This window comes from Leptinotarsa decemlineata, unplaced genomic scaffold (assembly GCF_025532065.1).
Source record: "Leptinotarsa decemlineata unplaced genomic scaffold, Ldec_3_MD MMD2_tig00000035_RagTag_RagTag, whole genome shotgun sequence".
NCBI lineage: Eukaryota > Metazoa > Arthropoda > Insecta > Coleoptera > Chrysomelidae > Leptinotarsa > Leptinotarsa decemlineata.
The window spans coordinates 24,784,104-24,804,440 of record NW_027412540.1 but is presented as its reverse complement, the minus strand read 5'-3'; the positions used below and the strand labels follow the sequence as shown (position 1 = coordinate 24,804,440).

Sequence of the window (20,337 nt, the reverse complement as noted above, 5' to 3'; positions counted from 1 at the left end):
CCAGGTGGATCATTTTTATGCTTTTTAGCAAAGTATCCAGCAATATATTCTAAAGAGTCCACTGTTATTTCTTTAAAGTCAACTAATTGCTTTTGCAAGTTGACACTGCACAAATACGGCCAGGCATTTTAACTGAAAATGACAAGGTTATTTAATAGTTAGACAATTATTGCTATTACTTACAAAAATGTGAATATTTCCAGTTCAAAAAACAAAAAAAGTTCCTCAATGGCAAAACACAAACCTCAAAACGGAAGAAAATAACAGAGTCTTATATGGCGTCTACTCCTTACATCAGTTTAAAAAATGTCCAAAAGCACAAAAAAATACGACTTTCACAATAACTAATTCAATGTTTCAGAAACCTAATTGGTATTGTTAAATAAAAATTTAATCAAAATAAACAAAAACAATGTAATACTGTCTGAAAATAATCCTCAAAAAATGATAAAATAACACACATTCTTATGCAGCTACTAAAAGTGTCACCAGTGTTACGTCACATCTGCTCGGCATACGTGACAATATATGTAAGTAAGCAATCCTGTTTGTCCATAATCGTTGGGTGTCTTATACATTCCATATTATATTATCGAGCAGTTGAAGGCGATGTCGCTATGGGCTTTTACAGAGCTCTGTTCGACGCCCACAACTTGCATTAACGAATCGGCTTAAGTGTTGTCTGTAGCCGCGAAGTTTGAATAATATTAGCGATAAACAATTTGAAATTGAAGATAACGAGGTCTGATATTTTGAGATGTTATTGTCACCAACACGGTTTCACTGAAAATGAAACCATAGAAACAGCATCTTATGATGGTGAAATTCATATTTTTCTATTGTTCATAATATAATAATATAGTTAAAAATTTTATTAACCATTTTCGGTACTTACTGTACATATGGTAGGTTGATAATTGTACTACATAATATATACACATAAAGAATGAAAACAAAATTTGGTCATACTTGAATTAAAAATTTGAAGAATAAAGATAAAACGTAATAAATATAAAAAGGTAAATCACTACACATAATATACAAATGTCACTTCTATAGACTTCACGTCTATAGATTTCAATTCTATAGATTATTCGATTGTGAAAATCATGAGTTGCTGTTTTGGAAATTAGAAATATACGAGTTAGGCCACATTCAAATCAAAGTTTTTTTCTTGATACCTATCCTACATTTTTTCACATTGTTTGAAAAAAAATCTGTTTTTCCGTTAACTAGCTGTCGCACCCCTACGAACGACAACCCTCAGAAGTCGAAGAGCTAAAGACTAACGAGGTCTTACCTTTTAACGTGTGATTCCTAACACGGTTGTAATCTGAAATCGTATCACAATTGTAATCCGTTTTTGTATTTGTTTTTGATATATACCAGAGCAGAGAATGCCTTTTCACAGAGGTAGGTGGATGAGAAAAAAAGTAATTGTTTCAGTGTTTCTTCTGATTTAAAATTCTCACAAAACTTGATAAGAAAGATACTCTGAAATTTAAGCTAAATCATATTTTGTCTTCTACTTGCGTTGGCAACATTTCCCCACCAAATAATTCCAAAAACACTTCCAGTGTAGGAAAGCGATTATAGTTTTTTCATTGTTCGATTAGCTCAAAGGTCAAAGTTTTTCATCATAGTTTATATTTTATCTTGGAAGATGTTATCTCTTTCTTGTAGACTCAAGTTCAGCTCGTTAAAGGCACTGAAGATATCAGTCAGCGATTGCGTGACTCAGGGCCGTTCGAAAAGAAATACCAGGGGGGAGGGAATCAAAATTTTCCCAACCCCACCAGCAAAATTTCCCAACTTTCGAAAAAATGGAAGCTGAGGGATTAGTTACTACTATAATATATTAATTTTCTTACTTAGCTATCCAAAGATTGGCACAAACAAAAATAAATTTTGGTAATTATTATCCACCATGTATAGGAATATTCAATACAAATGTGAGGAAATAACACTTAAATAATATTGTGCTTATTCTTTTATACTATTATTGTTTCTATCTTCAAAGCCCGAAATTTCCCAACTTTTCCAAAACGAAAAAACAGCGAAAAGTTGTGAATTTTGTAAAATTGTCACTTATAAATTTGTGGACTGTTCTCTTACTTGGGAGAAATTAAACTTTTTTGAAGTTTTCAAAGTATGGGATCTCAAAGTTATGCATGTTGGGAAATCCCAAATTCTTCCGATTCATTCCCTTTTCTTATTACCTCTCCCTTTCTTTTCTCTCATTTTTATTTTTTTAATTTTCATTCATCTTCACGGCCCAAAATTTCTCAACTTTTTCCCAAGTCGAAAAAGCAGTGGGGGAGGCTTACCCCCCATGGCGAGACTTGCTGGCATTTTTTAAATAATTTAAATGCCCATAGATAAGACGGCAGTCGTCCAAACAAATACCCGTGGACGCCCAGGCTACAAGTTAAAAAACACTATTATCACATACTTGTTTCATTTTATATATTTGTAGCTTTTAATAATATTGACATAAAATTTTTCTTTTTGATAATATTTCTTTTGATACATATGTACTTATTTTGTGTGTATTGATGTAACTATATAGTCCAATAAAGTTTATATATATGATGTGTGTCTTTTATACATGTACATTTGTATGGACTTCGGTGATGAATAAATTTGATTTGTAGTGGTCAAGGCGAGATCACGAGAAAAAAGTTAAGATCTCAAAAAAAACACAATATCCAGAAAAAAGTCAAGCTCTAGTGGAAAAAATGGAGTGCTTGACAAAAAAATTCTTCGAGAAAATGTCGAGATCTTATGAAAAAAGTGATTTGAGGAAAACGTCGAGATTTCGTGAAAAAACGCAAGATATAGAGAAAAAACGCGAGATATTGATAAAAATGATGAAATACCGAGGAAAAAGCTGAAATCTGCAGGAAAAAAAAAACCGGATTTTGCGTGCTCGGCGATTTTCAGTTATCGAAAAAACTGGATCACAGAATTTGCATCAAATTTTGTGTAAAAAATGGAAAGTAAGTGCTAAAAAACACTTGCAATGTTGACAGTGGCGTACGGCGATTGTACTCCGAGTCTGTAAATGGATGGACGACCCAGCACATCAACGGATGAAAATGAGGCACCGAAGTTCGTTCTAAACGTTAACGGCGATCCAAATTTGCTTAATAGGGTCATAACTGGTGACGAATCATGGGTATATGGTTAGGTTCAATCGCCCCAATGTAAGAGCTCACAAGAGCCAAGACGAGAAAAACGAAAATTCACCTTATTTATTGAACAGACAGGGTATTAATGGATTTGCACCTAGTTTACATAAGCATTTCGTTCATAGCTTGACTTTGTAGTTTTTGTATTTTTAACCATTTGGAAACACAGTGTAGCAACAATTATAATACTGACCCATTTTCAAAAGTGACAGCAGACAAAAACAAAGGAATGATAAACTGTAGCAAGCACGTAATGAAATGGAGGTTTCAAATAAATGTGTGACAAAATCAGGCCACTTAATTTTTATTAACATAAAATAGTTCACAATATAATTTCAGTGATAAGTCCTTATTATAGGCAACTGAAGTTCATTGAATTTTCCTCAAAATGAATAAAAAAATATTTACAATATAATTTTAGTAACGAGCCCCGCTGCTATTGTTACTCCCCCCACCCTTAACATAACCCTTCCAAGTTCTTTGTATTCACTATATAATTCCAGAGCAATAGGTTTTGACGATTGAATTTCTACAATAGCACTGGTATTGTTCCCTAAAAACCTGGGATGTTTCTTCAGTACCTCACCAGTGCTTTTGTTCAACTGGGAAATCAATTTGCTCACAATCACTGGTTCAACCAGCGACTGGTTGTGTAGAATTACAGAAAATCCTTTCGTAATAGGAACAGTAACATTAAAGACAACTATTCTAGCTTGAAACTTGGAAACTACTTGAACAGGATTCTGGGGGTCACATAAAATATTTCCTACAGAAACGTTTTGCATGTCAATCCCCGACAGGGTAGCTGTAACTTGATCACCAGCAAAAACAACAGAATGTGGCACTTCTTCTATGCTGAGAGACTTGACAGTAGCAAACTCTTTGTTGGGGCAAATCAACACTCTGTCACCAGCTCTCAAAGTTCCGGTTTCTACTCTTCCAGATACGCAAAAAAATGTACCTGTGCCCTGAAATTGTAATGTGGATTATGAGAAAGTTAAGGCGGAACAGAAAAACAGGATATTTTGGCAATACGAGTCATTATATATTCATGAATGTGATTCAATGAAAAGCTATTCAAAAAACACACTTTAATGTGAAATTTCCGCTTGAAACCGCGACATGTGTTTCGCTATACAATAACATCTTCGGGCGATACAATATATTACCGATTTCCACATTGCAAACTAAATTCAATAAAGAAAAACAATTCGAATATTTATGATCACTGAGCAATAATCTCGAACTTTCAAATCTATTGAGTTTCAAAGATTCCAAAAGGTTGAGTTTTGAACATTTCTCTTTCAAATACAATACGCCATAATCGTGATTGAACTCGTGCCCCTCTGTCAAAAGATGGTTCGCAAATGGTGAATTGGTCTTGTTATTCATAAAACTACTTTTATGATCTTTTATACTTTTGGAAAAAGTTCTTCCAGTTTGTCCAATATAAAATTTTAGACAAGGACCATAAGTATTATTGCTCAATGATCAAATAGATTTTAATGGTTCCTCTTTATTGAATTTAGTTTGTTATTCATTATTGTTATTAATTATTCTTTATCCTTATAAGTTGTTCCTAGGTAGGTGAAGAATATGGTAATAAACGTATCATGTAGCACGACACATAATTTGAACAGTATTGTAAACTATCAAATGGAAGTCTCACACCAATGCGTGTTTTTTTTAATATGTTATAATGAGTATGTTATAATCAGCTCAAAAACGGAAAAGCTGTTGATAGTTTCATACATTTATGAAGAAAAACTTTTGACTGAGATATTGGGAATTCAAACTACACAAACTTATCAACGTATTGAGAACATCATACTAAAAATTACTTCATAATCATATTTACCTTGAATATATCATTGACCGATAATCTGAAAGGTTTAGATACTGGCCTATCTAAGGTTCTAAAATTATCTGAAACACAAAATCTTACACTTTCTTTCATTTTCAAAACACTAGTGACTCACCTATCACATCCATGAGGCAAGGCCCATTGTACCATTCTGATAGTTTGATTTCAGTAGGTTTAGTGATCAGGTTCTCCCCGGTTAATCCACTGCAGGGTACGAAGGTTACATCAGACTCCTTGAAACCAACTAACCTAAGAAAAGTCGTCAACTTTTTGACGATTTCATTGAATCTATCTTGCGACCACGACACAGTGTCTAGTTTGTTGATTACAACGGCCAGTTGGGTCACCCCGAGAGATCTCACAAGAAGAGCGTGTTCTCTAGTTTGTCCACCCAAGTCAAAACCAGTTTCGAATTCTCCACAAGTTGCGTCGATTACCAAGAGAGCTACGTCAGCCTGTCCTGCTCCTGAGATCATGTTGGGGATGAAGTCTTTATGACCAGGAGCGTCCAGTAGAGTTACCTGTATATCAAGTAAGTAAGTAAATTTATTCAATTAAGGTATAAGACAGATATATATATTCGTCTATGACAGAAAAAAAATAGATACATAAAATTTAGAGATTATATAATCCTAGAACCAATGAGTTACAAACAGAATAGTAATTCTAATTATATACAACCAGAATATAAATTTTGCAGGGTGGAGAAGGGAGAGATAGGGAGAAAAAGAGAAAGAACAACAGAAAGAAAGAGATCTGTTTGTGATGCGCTCTGGAAAGCACCTCTAACAATGGTTATTCCTTAATCAAGTATAAGTATAAACGTATCATAATCAATATCCACAATTTTTTCAACGCTCTTTTGAATTATAACGGCAAAGCGGAGAAAGTGCTTTCATTAAAACTTTTATTTCTTGAATCTCAGAAAATCACAAATTCAAATACTCATATAACTTTTTACATTCACTATGGCGTGATTCAAAATACATTGAAGATAGTACAAACTACTTTTATACATTTGTATGGACTTTGGTGATAAATGAAGTTGATTTGATTTGAACATTTTTTTCAAATCTTTTAAAGAATTCCAACATCATTAACATTCAAGTCAAAATACATATGTACAATGGTTAGGATCAACTGAAATGTAGAAATCCCACTAAGAAAGCCAAGACTTCTAACCAGCCACTGAAAACAAAAGGCAGTTCTGTAGTAACTCAACTTTAGTGAAGATAATGTTGAGAAAGTTGAAATATTTTTACCGCTTTGTTGTTAGTTTCGAACTGAAACCTCCCCACATCCATGGTGATTCCCCTATTGCGCTCTTCTCCAGTTTCGTCAAGAACCCAAGCATACATGAAACTTTGTTTCCCAAGTTTCTTACTTTCCTGTTCGTATTTATGCATCGTTCGTTGGTTGACCTGAAAAACAGCCACACTCAGTGTCACAACTGAAAATATACTTTCATTTAAATCACCTGTCCCAACTTGCAAAGTAAATGTCCCATTAGGGTACTCTTTCCAGCATCAACATGACCGACAACCACCATGTACAAATGTTCTTTGCCAGTCCCTCGTTCTTTTTTAAACATTTCTTGAGGATCAAACTTGCTGTCTCTGACTTTTTGGTTTCTGTTCTCATCGGATGTTTCAGAGTTAGCCGTGTAGACTGGAGTTGCCCTTCCAGAAGCAGGGGACTGGGATCTCGGGGTCGAGTCAAATTTCTTTTGAGGCAACTCAAAACCCTTAGTAACATTAGTGGCGGTTTGAGGAGTCGAGGCAACCACTTTAACGTTAGTGCCTTCCCCTTCAGATAGCTGGATTGCAGCTGATTGTGAGAAAACTTGGAATAACAATAATAACAGGGTGAAGTCATGAATTTTGTACTGCATAATATACCGTCAAGTTTATATTTGTACTATCGTTAAATATCTAAAATAGAACATCCCACAACCAATGTCAAGAAGAAAAATTTCCATAAAAACTGATATGGCAAGTCTTTATTTAGAGATCAAGTTTTTCCAGTAATATGGAAAACCAAATTTACTAATTACTTATATAATTGTTTATGAACTAATGAAAAAATTGCCTTAATTTTACAGGTGATACTCTGTTGCCTGCACTACCTAGATAAGTGTTTAATAATATTGTTATCTGGAGATGGTGTGCTGAATGAAAATTTTTTAATATCTTTCACAGATGTTAACGAATTTCTCTTGAGCTTAATAACCGACCGTTTGTACTTTTTAGACAGCACTTTTCCCAAATTAGATCGTTTCTTCTCAATGTCTAATTGAATTGCCACGAAATGACTCACATCAAGCGTGCACTTTAGTATATCCCTTTTTTTAACAAATCTTTCTCTATCACACTCTATGTAAGGCATTTCAAATGTTTCTTTTTGACATGTCTCTGCTTTGGGCACTATAGGAACACTTTTATTAGTTTTTAAAGCCGCAGACAAATCAATTTGCCATTTACTAGGAGAACTTGAATTCTGTAAGGAACTCAATGACCTATGTTCTGAAATGAGTGGGTTTTTTATTTTCAAAGACTCTTCATTTGAAGGTTCATTAATTTTTACTTCTCCTACTCTGGTGGTCAGCTCACCAATTTGTGAAGTACTGAAAGAGTTTTTCAAATTATTTGGTACCCTTTCATTTACAGTATTTGACTCTGCAAAGACAAGTTTATTGCTGGAAAAATTTAATTTTGGAACGATAAATTTACCGGGATTGAGTTCTCCTTGTTTTTTATTGAATATGTTGGGTATGTTGAAATTTTTTTTGCTTTCAATGAGTTGTGGAATATTTTTAGAAAGATTTAGTTTCGGTATTATGAACTGTTTACATTGTTGTGTGTCATCTTACCTTACATAATGTTTAGACAGCAGCAGAAGAGTCACATGAAAGAGAAATGAATATATTATTAGTTATGATGACATGCTTGGTAATCTGTAAAAATAATTGAGAAACCAGAACAAAATTTGTTTACACATTTGCTTCCCCAGAAGTGAAAAATTCATACAGACGTATGAACTTTATTTTTCGAATCATTCTTATTCTTGTTATATACCAGACAAAAATAACATACTCACTTCATTACATTATTTCTGTAATTCAACCTTAAAAATTTTTAAAGTAGAAAACTCTCTTGAAGATACTGATAAAAATTGCTGTACCAGATTTCCCGAAAATATATTCTTTGAAGAAATTCATGTTTTATAAATCAAAACAATTCTTGTCCTATTGAATAGACAGAGCAACACTTTCTAATGAAATAAAATGAATAAAAATTATTACATAGCATTGCAAACTCTATGGGAAAAGGAGTAAATCATTTATAGGTACTTGTTTCTGGTATAAACTAGAATAACGGAAACACACAAGTACTTTCTCTGGATATACTGAAGTGAATAGAGATTATTTTCTTAATTTTTTTTAACAAATACTAATAAATATAATTCAAAGAAAAACAATTAATAATATAATGACAGAATTGAAAACGAATATACTTTAACAGAACCTAGGTCCAGTTTATGAAGAGCCATATCTGTTTCAATTGTGATTTTAACTCTATAGCTCAATATCTATAAAAAAACAGAGTTATTTCAAGCGGGTTCTTTCTCTAAGGTATCTTTTAAAAATCTATTTGAAATCTGCTTCTCCCTTAACTACCTGTCGCCCCCTTATGAACGACAATTATTCAAGTGGTAGGAAGTAAGAGTCACCTTTTGTTTTAGTGGTTCCAGTCTGTGAAAATCTTGGGTTCTCCAAAATTGTGTTAGTTGCTTTCTCAACATCGAAATTGTCCTGGACAATTATGTTGACCAGATCGTTCCTGGAAATAGCAAGAGCGCCTAACATTTCCTTAATTTTATCAATACACGATTCTAGTTTAGCCTTGTCAGTATCTGATAACTCCACTTCAACCTCCAATTCCTCTTTTATATCACTTTCTGAGCTTCGTGTAGAAACCTCTCGATTGTATATAAATTGTCTATGACTAGGAGATATATAATAATCATCATCGACTGAGTGGCCATATACTTCATCATCATATGCATAATCTAAAAAAGGTATAAAATATACAATTCTATTTGAAAGTACCTAATCTTCATACCTTCTGGAACCATATTTCGTATATCTCTGTGACGAGCCATTTTAGAATTTTGTTATATATTAAAATTAAAAGATATTAAATGCTGTACATTTACAAATATTGTATTTCAAATAAATATTTTTTACAATCTAATAATGAAAATTTTAATCAAAACATTAGGTCCTCTAGTAACTTCATAACCACAGAAAAGTAAAATTCTATGTCATATGTCATCACATAACAGAAATTCGATATTCTTTGACATAACTACAGACCAGTATTATAATCTTCATGTAGTCATTGTTCACTATGGTTCTAGTGTGGAATCTGGTCATTATTACGCATTGGTCAAAGACGATACGGATTGGTTTAAGTTTGGCGATGGTCGTGTGACTAAATATTCTGGCAATATCTTGAATTTTTTGAAGCATCTGGAGACACCCTACATTTCATTCTATGAAAGAGAAGACATTGGCAGATCAAAATCTTCAGATGCTGTGGTGCTGCAGGTTTTTCCGGATTTTCCTGCAGCTGAAAAAGCAAATGCACCACTGGAATCAATCAAGTCGTTCCGAAGGGTCAATTAATTTTTGTTGTTTCATAAATTGTATTATTTTTCTTTTTTATGTTTCTATAATTAAAAATAGTAATATCACTATTCTGTGCTTCATAAAATTTGTACTTCATAAAGAAATTTTGAAAGAGGGTCACTACCGGCGTGGTCGTTGAAGGACGCTGAATAGCGACAGGTCAAGACGAGTGTTATCACATTTTTTTTCAATATATCCTTTTTTCAAGTAGCTCGTTGGAATATTTGTCGGTCCTAGTATTCTCTATTATTTTGACTTTTAAATCACACATTTTTTATTTTTTATTCTCATACAATTAAAAAATTGTAATCTATAACATTCACAACCATTTCTGTCAGGATACACAAGAAATCAGCTTTGACTATATAGCTTGCAATACTTATACTTTTCACATTATTGCCTAATATGATCCGCCTTAGTATCGCTTGACTTAAACCTCCCTTATTTAAAATATTTCCCAACTCCTCGTTGATTTAATCCTAATGCAAATAACGAAAGTATCACGAGAACTGAACTGACCTCAGCGCTTGTTATTTTAATACAATGTATTAGGAACTAGGAAACGGAACAAGATGCTTAGAAATATCATGGTGCAATCACACTTCTCTATGTAAAATATTTTAACGAAAACACTCGATCTATGGTATTTTTGATTCTCCATAAAATAGAGAAATCTAACGTACTTCGGCATTCCATTCAAAGAGGCGCTATGCGCACATTTGGAAACGATTCTTGTTCCATCCATGGAATCACAGATTAAATATCTTAAATTTTTTAAATTATGGTTCCATCTATCAATATATTGTGTACAAAATTGGGTTACAGTCACCAGGATTTCTATTTCTATGCATCCTTGTTCCTCATATACAGAATGAGATTTTTGTGACAGTTGAGGAAAATAAGGATTAAAGGAATTGAAAATATTTTTTTTTTCAATTCAATCATGGATAATATTTCAATACAAGCAGAAGAAATGGAAACTCTCAAATCAATTTTTGAGGATCAGTGGCAAATCGATAGTAAAACAGGAATTTGCAGTATTGATATTACCAAGGAAGTAACATTATTCATAACTCTCACTCCTGATTATCCCTCCGATGGTTTACCAAAATATGAACTACTAGCTCCAGAACTGAAGCTTTCTCAGAAAAAAGCAATTGAAGCAAAATTTCAAAGCTTATATGAGTAAGAATTAAATTATGTTGATCACCTATGTTTTTTATGAAAAAAACATTTTTAGGATCTGTAGTAAGAACCATTAGTAGTTTCACCCTTTTTCAGAAATGAGGGAGGAGGTCCACTTATTTATCAGATGATAATGTCAGTTGATAGCATTGTAAAACAGAACAAAGAGCATAAAGAGGGAAAACCGCCTCATCAGGAATCTCCAGCGAAAGAAAATATAAATGAACCTGTTTGTACCAATGAACTGAAGATTTTTCATGGACCAATTATCACAGACAGAAAAAGTGTTTTCCAGGGTCATGTATGTACTGTGAAGAATAAAGACGATGTTAGGTAACATTTTGAAAGTTTTTTTTTGTCGAATCATTCAATGAATTTTTTCTAGATGTTTCATGGAGTTGCTTTTACAAAATAGGAAAATTGCTCAAGCTACTCACAATATTTCAGCATATAGGATCGTGTTGCCAAATAATATAATATTACAGGTGAGAAATGAAATAATTGTCCTTCAGATCTTTGTATTTTTTTTGTTTTAGGATTGTGACGATGATGGAGAGAATAGAGCTTCTTCCAGACTTCTGGAATTGATTCAAACTATGAAATTATGTGATGTAATGGTTGTTGTTTCTAGATGGTAAGTTATACTCAAAATAATACTTTAAAATTGTTTGCGGACAAAAATTGTCTAATGTAGTTAAATACTTAATAGGGAATCGACAGCAGTTATAATAATAACCTGGGGTTTTAACTGCTACATCTTGAGAGTAATGGGTCAAGTTTTAAATCCGCTCGGCATTTGATATATAAGCTACCAATTAGTTGTCAATGCTTTGTCCATTCAAAGACAAAATTTGGTCATAACGAAATGCTCAGAAGTGCTAAAAATTCTAAAGACAATCCGAACGAACCGCTTTGATGAAGGATTAAAGTTGAAAGGGTCACAAAAATTTCATTCATTTTCCAAACTTTTTCAGAAGTTTCTTCACAAGTTGAAAATTTTGTTTTCACCTGAATCTCTTTGTATTTCAAAATCCTTTGATTTCAGCTATATTTCATTTCAGGTATGGCGGAATCCAGTTGGGTCCTGATCGATTTCGACATATAACTAATGCTGCAAGACAAGCATTTCTGGAAGCTGGACTTGCAAAATCATGAACATGATATTGAATTTTTAATGTATATCAATTCCACAAAGTATATTTTTATTCATTTATTAACATTGGTTCATTATATTACACATATTTTTCTCCAGTTCTTACATTATTTAAAAATGCTAAACACAAAACTATGAAAACTTGTGTAATCAACTACAAACAATAAAAGGTTGAACCATAATTATGAAACTTGTACAAAATTAATCTACTTCAAATACACTATAAATGTCAGTTCACAGACTTCATGGCGGCAAGTTGTATCTTACTGATTCATTATGGATTGCCCTAATTAGATCATGGTTCACGGAAAAAATGAATCTCAGGCATGCTATCTCCACCACAGTATTATCATACAAACGTACTTTATTTCCAGCAGTTATTGGACGGCCATCTACAAAAATTGGTCGCTTTCCTTCAGAGGAAAGGTAAAACTCGCCAGTATTCCTTAATCTGTAAAAAGCAAGTTATCAGTTTAATGCTATTTGAAATTCGTAAATGAATGCCTCTCATTAACAAACTAAACATGCTAAACAGCTGAAATTCTGAACATATGTTCGAGACGAGCTTACCAACATTAAAAAACCCAATTGAATGTACGTAGCCCAGTCAAAATTTAAACAGACCTCGTATATCCATTGAAATAAATTATATCCACATTCAAATTATTAAAAAAGCGATTCGAAAGTATTCACTAGAGGGTCCATTTTTTATTAAAAATAAAACAATATTGCAATATGACATGATGTTGAACTTACCTTAATGTAGCTTGTCGTCTAGAAATTTTATGAGCAGGACCTTCTAGGGCCAAATCTATATCCACCAAATGACCCTTTCCAGATCTTCCAATACTGATCTCCCTACTACGCATCAAGTATCTCACCATCCTTCCCCTCAAAACTGCTAGCGTTTGACCGTCCAGTTCTCCAGGAGATATTCCTGTAACACTGTCCACTAAAACATTCCAACGCCCTATTTCATTTTCGAGATGCCTAATTTCCTTCACGTTACGCCTCTGCTGCAGCTTCAACTCCTTGTCCAGAGCTTCATCAGGCGGTTCATTCAGATCTATATCCTGAATGTATTCTTCTGCGTCATTAAATGTCAGAATAGGCCGACCTGTGGCTGAGGTAGGTCCCAGAGATTGGTCGGGAAGTAGATTATACAATTTCAGGCTTTGCCAGTGGCGAAACAATGAAGTTGCAGTGCGGCCTGTGTAAAAAATATCTGGGTGCTGTGAAAGCATCTCTGCGAATGTATCTGTTGTCGGAGGAGGATTTGTGTTCTGCAAAAATAATTTGTTGAACAATGGCAACAATAGATTTTCACACTTTGTATGTTTATTCATTGTTATTAATAGAAATGAACAGTCATTTCAAACATTTGATGGCGTTCAAATCACCCATGAACATCGTACTAGGAAATCCAAAAATCTTATTTACTTTAATAAAACAAACAACAATAACCAACTACAGAAACTAAAAACAATAATAACAACAGCGAATAAACTTTGACTATTGCAGTAGATTACTCTATTTTGTGAGCAATGAAAATCTAAACAGACCACAGAAGCTTCAAAACAGATCCATGAGAGCAATATTAAGTTGTAATAAACGCACATCTATGGAATATACAGTGTGGTCCAACGAAAACTTAACACCTCGAGTTTCCGGCGTTAACATGAAAATGTGGAAAATCGCTCGAACCCGTCAATTTCTGATTCGAGGGGGAACAACTGTTCCACTGTTTTCATCCCCGTGACTTCAACCCCCTAACGGGGGTGAGCACAACCCCTTGATTTTGAATAGGGATGAGGGGTGTTGAGATACCTCATTTTGAAGATCTTATCGTGTACTATCTGACCGTAAAATTTCGCTCCAAAATATCCATCGATAACGACATGACAGGTAAAAGAGTGGAAGAGTACGTACTTTTGTGATTACTTTATTAAATGTTCGAAATGGGCACCATCCACTTCCATGCAGTAATATAAGTTTTGCTGAAAACGTTCACGTACATTACTCAAGATGTCTGGTGTAATTTGACGGCATTCATTAATGATCCGAGTTCGCAAATCATCCAGTGACTCAGGCTGGGTAGCGTAAATCTTGGATTTCAGGTGACCCCATAGAAAAAAGTCCAGTGGAGCCAGATCCGGTGATCTGGGTGGCCACTCAATATGTCCCCTTCTTCCAATCCAGGCGTGAGGAAAATTGTCATCTAAAAACTGACGCACCGGTTGAACAAAGTGAGGTGGTGCGCCATCTTGTTGGAAAATGATCGTTTGATGGTCTTCTGCATTCTCCAATACTTGCACGAGGGCTGGATAAATAGCGTTCTCCAATAGATCGAGATAAAGTTGGCCTGTGAGATTACCGGGTAGAAAAAAAGGGCCGATTATGTGATTTCCATAAATACCCGCCCAAACATTTAATTTTTGGGGGCGCTGTGTATACACCTCACGAAATAATCGTGGATTTTCATCTGACCAATACCGACAGTTATGCCGGTTTACAATGCCGTTAAGGTAAAATGAACACTCGTCCGAAAAACAGATATCGAACATGTAGTTTTGATTGCAGTTAATTATTTCACTGATCACTTCACAGAACTGGAGTCGGCGATCGGGATCATCCTCATTCAGTTCCTGAACCAATCGTATCTTATACGGATGGAATTTATGTTGTTTCAGGATTCTCATGATTGTTGTGCGTGAAACACCAGATACCTCGGACAATTTCCTAGTACTAACGGTCGGATCCATTGCTATATGACCTAAGACAGCCACGTCCCTCGCTTCGTCTCTTTCATGCACCCTCTTTTTGTTTCCAACTGACCCAGTAGCGTCAAATTTGGCAACCAGTTGCACAACGTAAGCAGCGGATACATTTTTTCCAGGATGTCGTTCGTTAAATAAAGCCGCTGTTGTGCGCGCAGAGTCGTTATTTCGGAAAAATAATTTTATCATTTCCACCCTTTCTTCTACGGAATACACCATTTTAATTCCACTACAAATTTACAATCGCTTGTACACACTTGTACCGTTCTTAACAATTCACGATAGACTAAGGTACAAAAACAAGGTCCGTCTACTTTTTTGGACAAAAAATTAACCACTCAATACCTTTGAAATGCGTCGGATACGAATAATATTCTCGAGATAAATTCCATATTGCCTCTTTCACTATTTTCGCTGTTATTTCATTATCGATGGATATTTTGAAGTGAAATTTTACGGGCAGATAGTACACGATAAGATCTTCAAAATGAGGTATCTCAACACCCCTCATCCCTATTCAAAATCAAGGGGTTGTGCTCACCCCCGTTAGGGGGTTGAAGTCACGGGGATGAAAACAGCGGAAAAGTTGTTCCCCCTCGAATCAGCAATTGACGGGTTCGAGCGATTTTCCACATTTTCATGTTAACGCCGGAAAATCGAGGTGTTAAGTTTTCGTTGGACCACACTGTATGTTGGAAACACTGAAGGATAACACTGAATATTCTAATATTTAAAATTAAACACTATATATTGCCAAATTATCTGAGTGATCAGTTGACCTACACAAGTAGCATTCATACACACTCCACTAGAAATAGAATAGGAAATTTTTATATCAACAGCGAACATATAGGTTGTGACTCGTTGTATAGTTCTGGTCTGATTGCATTTAATAATTGGCCAAGTCATATAAAAAGCTGTGATTCATTAAATTCATTAAAAAAAAAAAGGAAGTGAATATATTTTAAGTAATAGTCATCAATGATTAGTATTATTTTCTAGTTTCTTGTTTTTAAAATGTGACTTCTCTCTATTTTTATATTTTTTTGGTTTGTATTTTATAAGTGACTGACTGTACTATGAAGAGCACTTTTATCAATTTCTGACCGTTTACTATACGTCGAATCCTTCGATATTACAGCACTGAACGCGTTGGATGAGAATCTCATCCTAAGAGCGGTCGAAGGTCCCTGACAACTCAGGCGGATCACGTGGTAAGTGGGCCTACTGGTTATTATTCTACTGTGGTAAAACTATCAATGGCAACTAGTATGCAAATTCACTGCAACGTTTGAGAGAAGAAATCAAGCAGAAACGGCCACATTTAGCCCCCTTGGATTATTTTCTGTTCGCAAGCCAGTTTTTATTATAAAAAAGCTATCGAACTTATTGAACGCCACTGGAAAAAGTCTATAGAGCTGTGTTGATATGGTTATGTAAAATAATTATCTCTGTACCGGTTCTCAAAAAATCGTGTTTATCATTAATTTTTGGTATTGTTTAGTTCAGTTCATAGTGAAAACCTCAGTAAAAAATATTATCAAGTCTTGATATGAATACTCATCAAATTTCTGCAAGATCCATTCAACAATTTCTACTCACAGCTTTGATGGTACTTAACAAAGCTTCTTCCTGTTGGCTCCACAAAGCCCTATCTTGGACGGCCGCAATCATATCAGGATGGAGGTTCCTCATAGCAGATACCGCAACCCTGGAAACGGCCTGATCATACAGGAGGGCATACCATCTCTGCTGTAGTTCCGAAACAGTGAACTTGCAAGAAAACTTTGTTCCCAAATGAACAGTTCGTAAGTCATTGGTTTGCTGCACTCCGATAATGAGAGCGAGATCATCAATGGGCTTCCACCTTCCCAAATCTTTTGGAGCTAGCTGCCCTCCTTGTCTACCGCTCTTCCTTCCTCTCTTCGAAGTTCCTGGAAGGCTTTTGGAGAGATGTCTGCGTTTCGAATCGGCATAGGACTGCGACGTTGATGGCTGTAAAATTACTGGGGGAGTGGAAGGGGATGCAACTGAAAACTCTGAGTGAGAAGAATGTGTTCGAGATCTGCCGCTCTGAAAATTTTTAGAATATTTGGAAATGTTGAATCAGTACTGTATTTTATAATTTTCGTTTTTATTTGAATTTTTTCAGAAAATTCAGTTTTCTTGGTATCAAAATCAAAACTAACTGTACATGCAGATTTTTAGGAAAGAAAGGTTTTAGCTTTCTACTTCTCCATCTTTCTCTCGGCCAGTTCTATTCAATTTGAGTATACAAATCTTTGTTGTAAATAGTTTAATTGCTTTCTACCTTCCTTTGAAAGAGTCCGACAATTTTTTTGTATGCAGATGGAGAAGTAGAAAGCCAAAACCTTTATGATTCTGGTCCAACTATGTTTTGACTCGATTATTACTATCAAAATATGGTGTCTTCCGCAACATTCAGAAACATGCTACAGTCCTTCAAAATAGAGAAAAGTTGTACTCCGACAGATATGATATATCACATACAAAACTCGACAAAATTTTGTGCATTGGAGGATCGACCCCCACTCACTTTGGAATTACCTACCTACCTAGTGATGAATCTGTTATCTTTGTATGGTCGAATTTATGTATATTCCTTTGTCTGATATTATCGTGAATTTTATTTTTGATATACTGCAACTTATATATGAATAAAGAATTGAAGGTTATCTAGGGTCTACTAGACTTTTAATGATTATTCCAATGTCATAGACGTATTTGGCATGGAAAATATTCATATAACCTCCTTCTACAAAAATATAAAAGAATTGCATTTCAAGTTGTTGATGAAGATGTATATATACCATCCTGATGTCAGTGAAAGATTTGGTTGACATTAGTTTTACCTGTTGCCTATAAAGCTCTGAACACATTTTTCACAAACAAGATATGCTTATTAATATTTATATGATCATTCTCATGTCGACAGCTTCCATCTCTGCGAGAAGTCAATCATCCTCTAATGGATCCATTGAAGAAATATCAATATATTTTCAAATACATTTTTGGGAGAATCAAAGCTATCGATATGAATATAATCAAAATATACAAGAAAATTTCCTTATTCATTTAATGTGAATAAATATAAGGATTTTGTGACAGGTATGAATTAAATTTTCTAGTTAAAAGTTTGACCACTTAAAATATACCTTGAAGTTAGACATTCCTGGCATTCCAAGACTGTATTCTACTAATTCATCGTCAAATTTTCTACGTTTGATCGATCTATTGGAGCTGGAAATTGAAGAAAATAATTGAAAACAAATATTTGAAATAGTCATTACAATGCTAACCTTCTGCGTCTAGTTCCATCAACACTTTCACCAAGATGACTTTGAGAGTAGCCATAGTCGTTATTACCGTGCATTAAATCAGAATCATCCATTGTTACAAAATCCAGTGTATTCAATTATTTTTCAAAAAATGTGACTACCCAAATAAACTTTCGTATCCGAATTGTCAATTGTCAAAATGTCAAATCGATAAGCTGCTTTCGAGTTGATAACTAGAACGAACGACGGGCGGACTGATTTATAGGTGGTTTTGTTTCGGATCGTTAAGCACCGAAGTAACAGCGGTGCTTCACCAAATGGAACGTTTATTTTTAAATTTCTAGATATATGGAGTCACTACCGACATAACCTTCATGTCGTTTGAGTGCACGTGCCTTACTGACTGATGTGGTTTGTACCCTTGCATTCGAATCTATGACAGATGCCTTATTTATTAACACTATATGGTATTGTTGCCGCAATGGAACAATGGTACCACATCTCAGGTGCAAAAAGAAGGGTGGTACTACTTTCCAAAAATCACCTCAAGTTTTGTACTTTTCCGATATTTCATCTATTACTTATGAATATTCAACTGAAATTACCGATGTAACAATGAAGAAGTTACATTATAATCAAACAAAAATGCCTAGACATCTTGGTGTTTTAATCAATTCGCTTTTTTTTGTCAATAGCTCTAGACACGAGATACAAGCTTGACCCAACTTTGCGCACATGCTGATAGATGGTGCAAGAAACGAAATATGTCTTTCGTATTTTGTTCAGATCTTGAATTTATCGTAAAAATCTTTCATCTAATATGAAATGTTAACAAAATTGAAAATTGAAGTGCCAACTTGACGTTATGAATCTGCGTTATTTGAGTTTTACTCAACACCTCTGACGATGAAAAGCTGAAATTTATTGGATATCTTTATTATTTCTTCATCACGAATGTCGAAGGTAGAGAGATTTGGCAAAATATTTTTTATGCAACCGTCCGGGAAGTACCCAGTTCCCGGACAGTAAACTGAAAAACAAGGTTCTCAGTGAGCAAAGATGCTTATAACGTATTAAGATTTATGCAAGCGGAAGTAAAGGCAGATGGAATAAGAATTTCAGCTAAATTGTACTTTATGGGATACTCATGGATTTTCGCGATTTTTTCTGAGATGGTAGGAATTCAGAACACTTATTTTTTGTCGGACTCATTAGAATTAGTTTTCGATATATAGCCTGTCATAGTTGGTATGACGTCATATTTTACCTTTTTTTTAAGTAATAAACGATTGCAATTCACATATTTTTTTTATTTAACACAACTTTTTCCATATCATCGCACCTTTTTCTATCCCTTTTCAATCACTTATTGCTGACTTTCCTGAAATTAGAATGAAATTACATAATTTGTCAGGTGCAACAAATCACTTTTTGTAAATTGCATTAAGTTTCACTATTCTAAAATACGTTCCTTTTAGAATTCGGAGGTCAGGTTAGATGTTGAGGATACATATAAAAATTCTAATGTTAGGTTGAACTGAGTTAGGTTAGGTAGGGTTAGGTAAGGTTGAGTTAGCACGTGATAAATTATGGAATTTTAATCTAATTTCAAGAAACTTGGCAATAGGTGAATGACAAGGGATAGAAAAAAGTGCGATGATATGGAAAAAGATATTTCGAATAAGCAATCGTTTATTGCTTAAAAAAAGGTAAAATATGGACATCATACGAACTTTGACAGGCCATATCTTGAAAACTAATTGAGTCCGACAAAAATAAAAAGTGTCCTGAATTCCTACCATTACGTAGTATCATCCCAGAACATAAAGAAAAATTTTCCCAGAATTTCTTTTGTGAAGGTAAGAATTAATAGTAATAATTTTAACTAATATTGTATTATAATTTGAAAAGAAACCTTGAAGGTTGAAGAAAGAGTAACCGAGGCCATAGAGTTTCGCATGCGAACACTGTATGAAAAATCAAATCAGAGATGAAAAAAAAATTGAAAATGGTGAGAAAAAACCGATTCCAACTCCAAATAACTTCATTACAAAATGTGATGGATGATGCTGATTTGACAATTCTACACAGATGCATAATTGATTTCCATATCAGAGAGAAACTAGTTCCTATGCTTAGGAATATTCCTAAAACTATTTTTTGAAGTATTGACTATTA

The 20,337-nt window shown here is 34.3% G+C and overlaps 3 protein-coding genes across 5 annotated transcripts; 1 reads left to right on the top strand and 2 right to left on the bottom strand.

The window, feature by feature from the left end:
* Positions 1–3,479: 3,479 nt before the first annotated feature.
* On the bottom strand, positions 3,480–9,365 carry HBS1 (translation elongation factor EF-1alpha (GTPase) HBS1). 2 transcript variants are annotated; one of them, XM_023164594.2, is made up of 7 exons: positions 9,177–9,365; positions 8,785–9,123; positions 6,533–6,897; positions 6,318–6,476; positions 5,171–5,576; positions 5,050–5,117; positions 3,480–4,159 (listed from the first exon to the last, which is right to left on the bottom strand). In XM_023164594.2, the coding sequence occupies exons 1-7, from the start codon at positions 9,214–9,216 to the stop codon at positions 3,596–3,598; spliced, it is 1,941 nt and encodes a 646-aa protein (XP_023020362.2). In that variant the 5' UTR covers positions 9,217–9,365; the 3' UTR covers positions 3,480–3,595. The 2 variants fall into 2 exon arrangements, with proteins under 2 accessions (XP_023020362.2, XP_023020363.2); XM_023164595.2 differs by having other exon boundaries at positions 6,533–6,882.
* A 1,199-nt stretch (positions 9,366–10,564) lies between these two features.
* Positions 10,565–12,147, top strand: LOC111508945 (protein IMPACT-B). The gene is made up of 5 exons (XM_023164598.2): positions 10,565–10,930; positions 11,027–11,263; positions 11,316–11,415; positions 11,467–11,564; positions 11,992–12,147. The coding sequence occupies exons 1-5, from the start codon at positions 10,689–10,691 to the stop codon at positions 12,083–12,085; spliced, it is 771 nt and encodes a 256-aa protein (XP_023020366.2). The 5' UTR covers positions 10,565–10,688; the 3' UTR covers positions 12,086–12,147.
* On the bottom strand, positions 12,126–18,540 carry Rcd5 (microspherule protein Rcd5). 2 transcript variants are annotated; one of them, XM_023164596.2, is made up of 5 exons: positions 18,181–18,540; positions 18,037–18,121; positions 16,463–16,933; positions 12,840–13,366; positions 12,126–12,534 (listed from the first exon to the last, which is right to left on the bottom strand). In XM_023164596.2, exons 1-5 carry the CDS (start codon positions 18,270–18,272, stop codon positions 12,327–12,329), a joined length of 1,383 nt encoding a protein of 460 aa, XP_023020364.2. In that variant the 5' UTR covers positions 18,273–18,540; the 3' UTR covers positions 12,126–12,326. The 2 variants fall into 2 exon arrangements, with proteins under 2 accessions (XP_023020364.2, XP_023020365.2); XM_023164597.2 differs by having other exon boundaries at positions 16,463–16,855; positions 18,181–18,539.
* Between the last annotated feature and the right edge of the window lie 1,797 nt (positions 18,541–20,337).

Excerpts from the sequence above, each read along its gene's own strand:
- LOC111508945 (XM_023164598.2), top strand. The coding sequence starts at position 10,689 with ATGGATAATATTTCAATACAAGCAGAAGAAATGGAAACTCTCAAATCA. Across the intron at positions 11,264-11,315 it reads AAGAATAAAGACGATGTTAG|ATGTTTCATGGAGTTGCTTT; the intron begins GTAACATTTTGA and ends AATTTTTTCTAG. Across the intron at positions 11,565-11,991 it reads ATGGTTGTTGTTTCTAGATG|GTATGGCGGAATCCAGTTGG; the intron begins GTAAGTTATACT and ends ATTTCATTTCAG.
- HBS1 (XM_023164594.2), bottom strand. The coding sequence starts at position 9,216 with ATGGCTCGTCACAGAGATATACGAAATATGGTTCCAGAAG. Across the intron at positions 5,577-6,317 it reads TCGAAACTAACAACAAAGCG|GTAACTCTACTGGACGCTCC; the intron begins GTAAAAATATTT and ends CTTGATATACAG. Across the intron at positions 4,160-5,049 it reads CGGTCAATGATATATTCAAG|GGCACAGGTACATTTTTTTG; the intron begins GTAAATATGATT and ends TTACAATTTCAG.
- Rcd5 (XM_023164596.2), bottom strand. The coding sequence starts at position 18,272 with ATGGATGATTCTGATTTAATGCACGGTAATAACGACTATGGCTACTCT. Across the intron at positions 18,122-18,180 it reads GATGGAACTAGACGCAGAAG|CTCCAATAGATCGATCAAAC; the intron begins GTTAGCATTGTA and ends TTCAATTTCCAG. Across the intron at positions 13,367-16,462 it reads TGTTAAGTACCATCAAAGCT|AACACAAATCCTCCTCCGAC; the intron begins GTGAGTAGAAAT and ends TTATTTTTGCAG.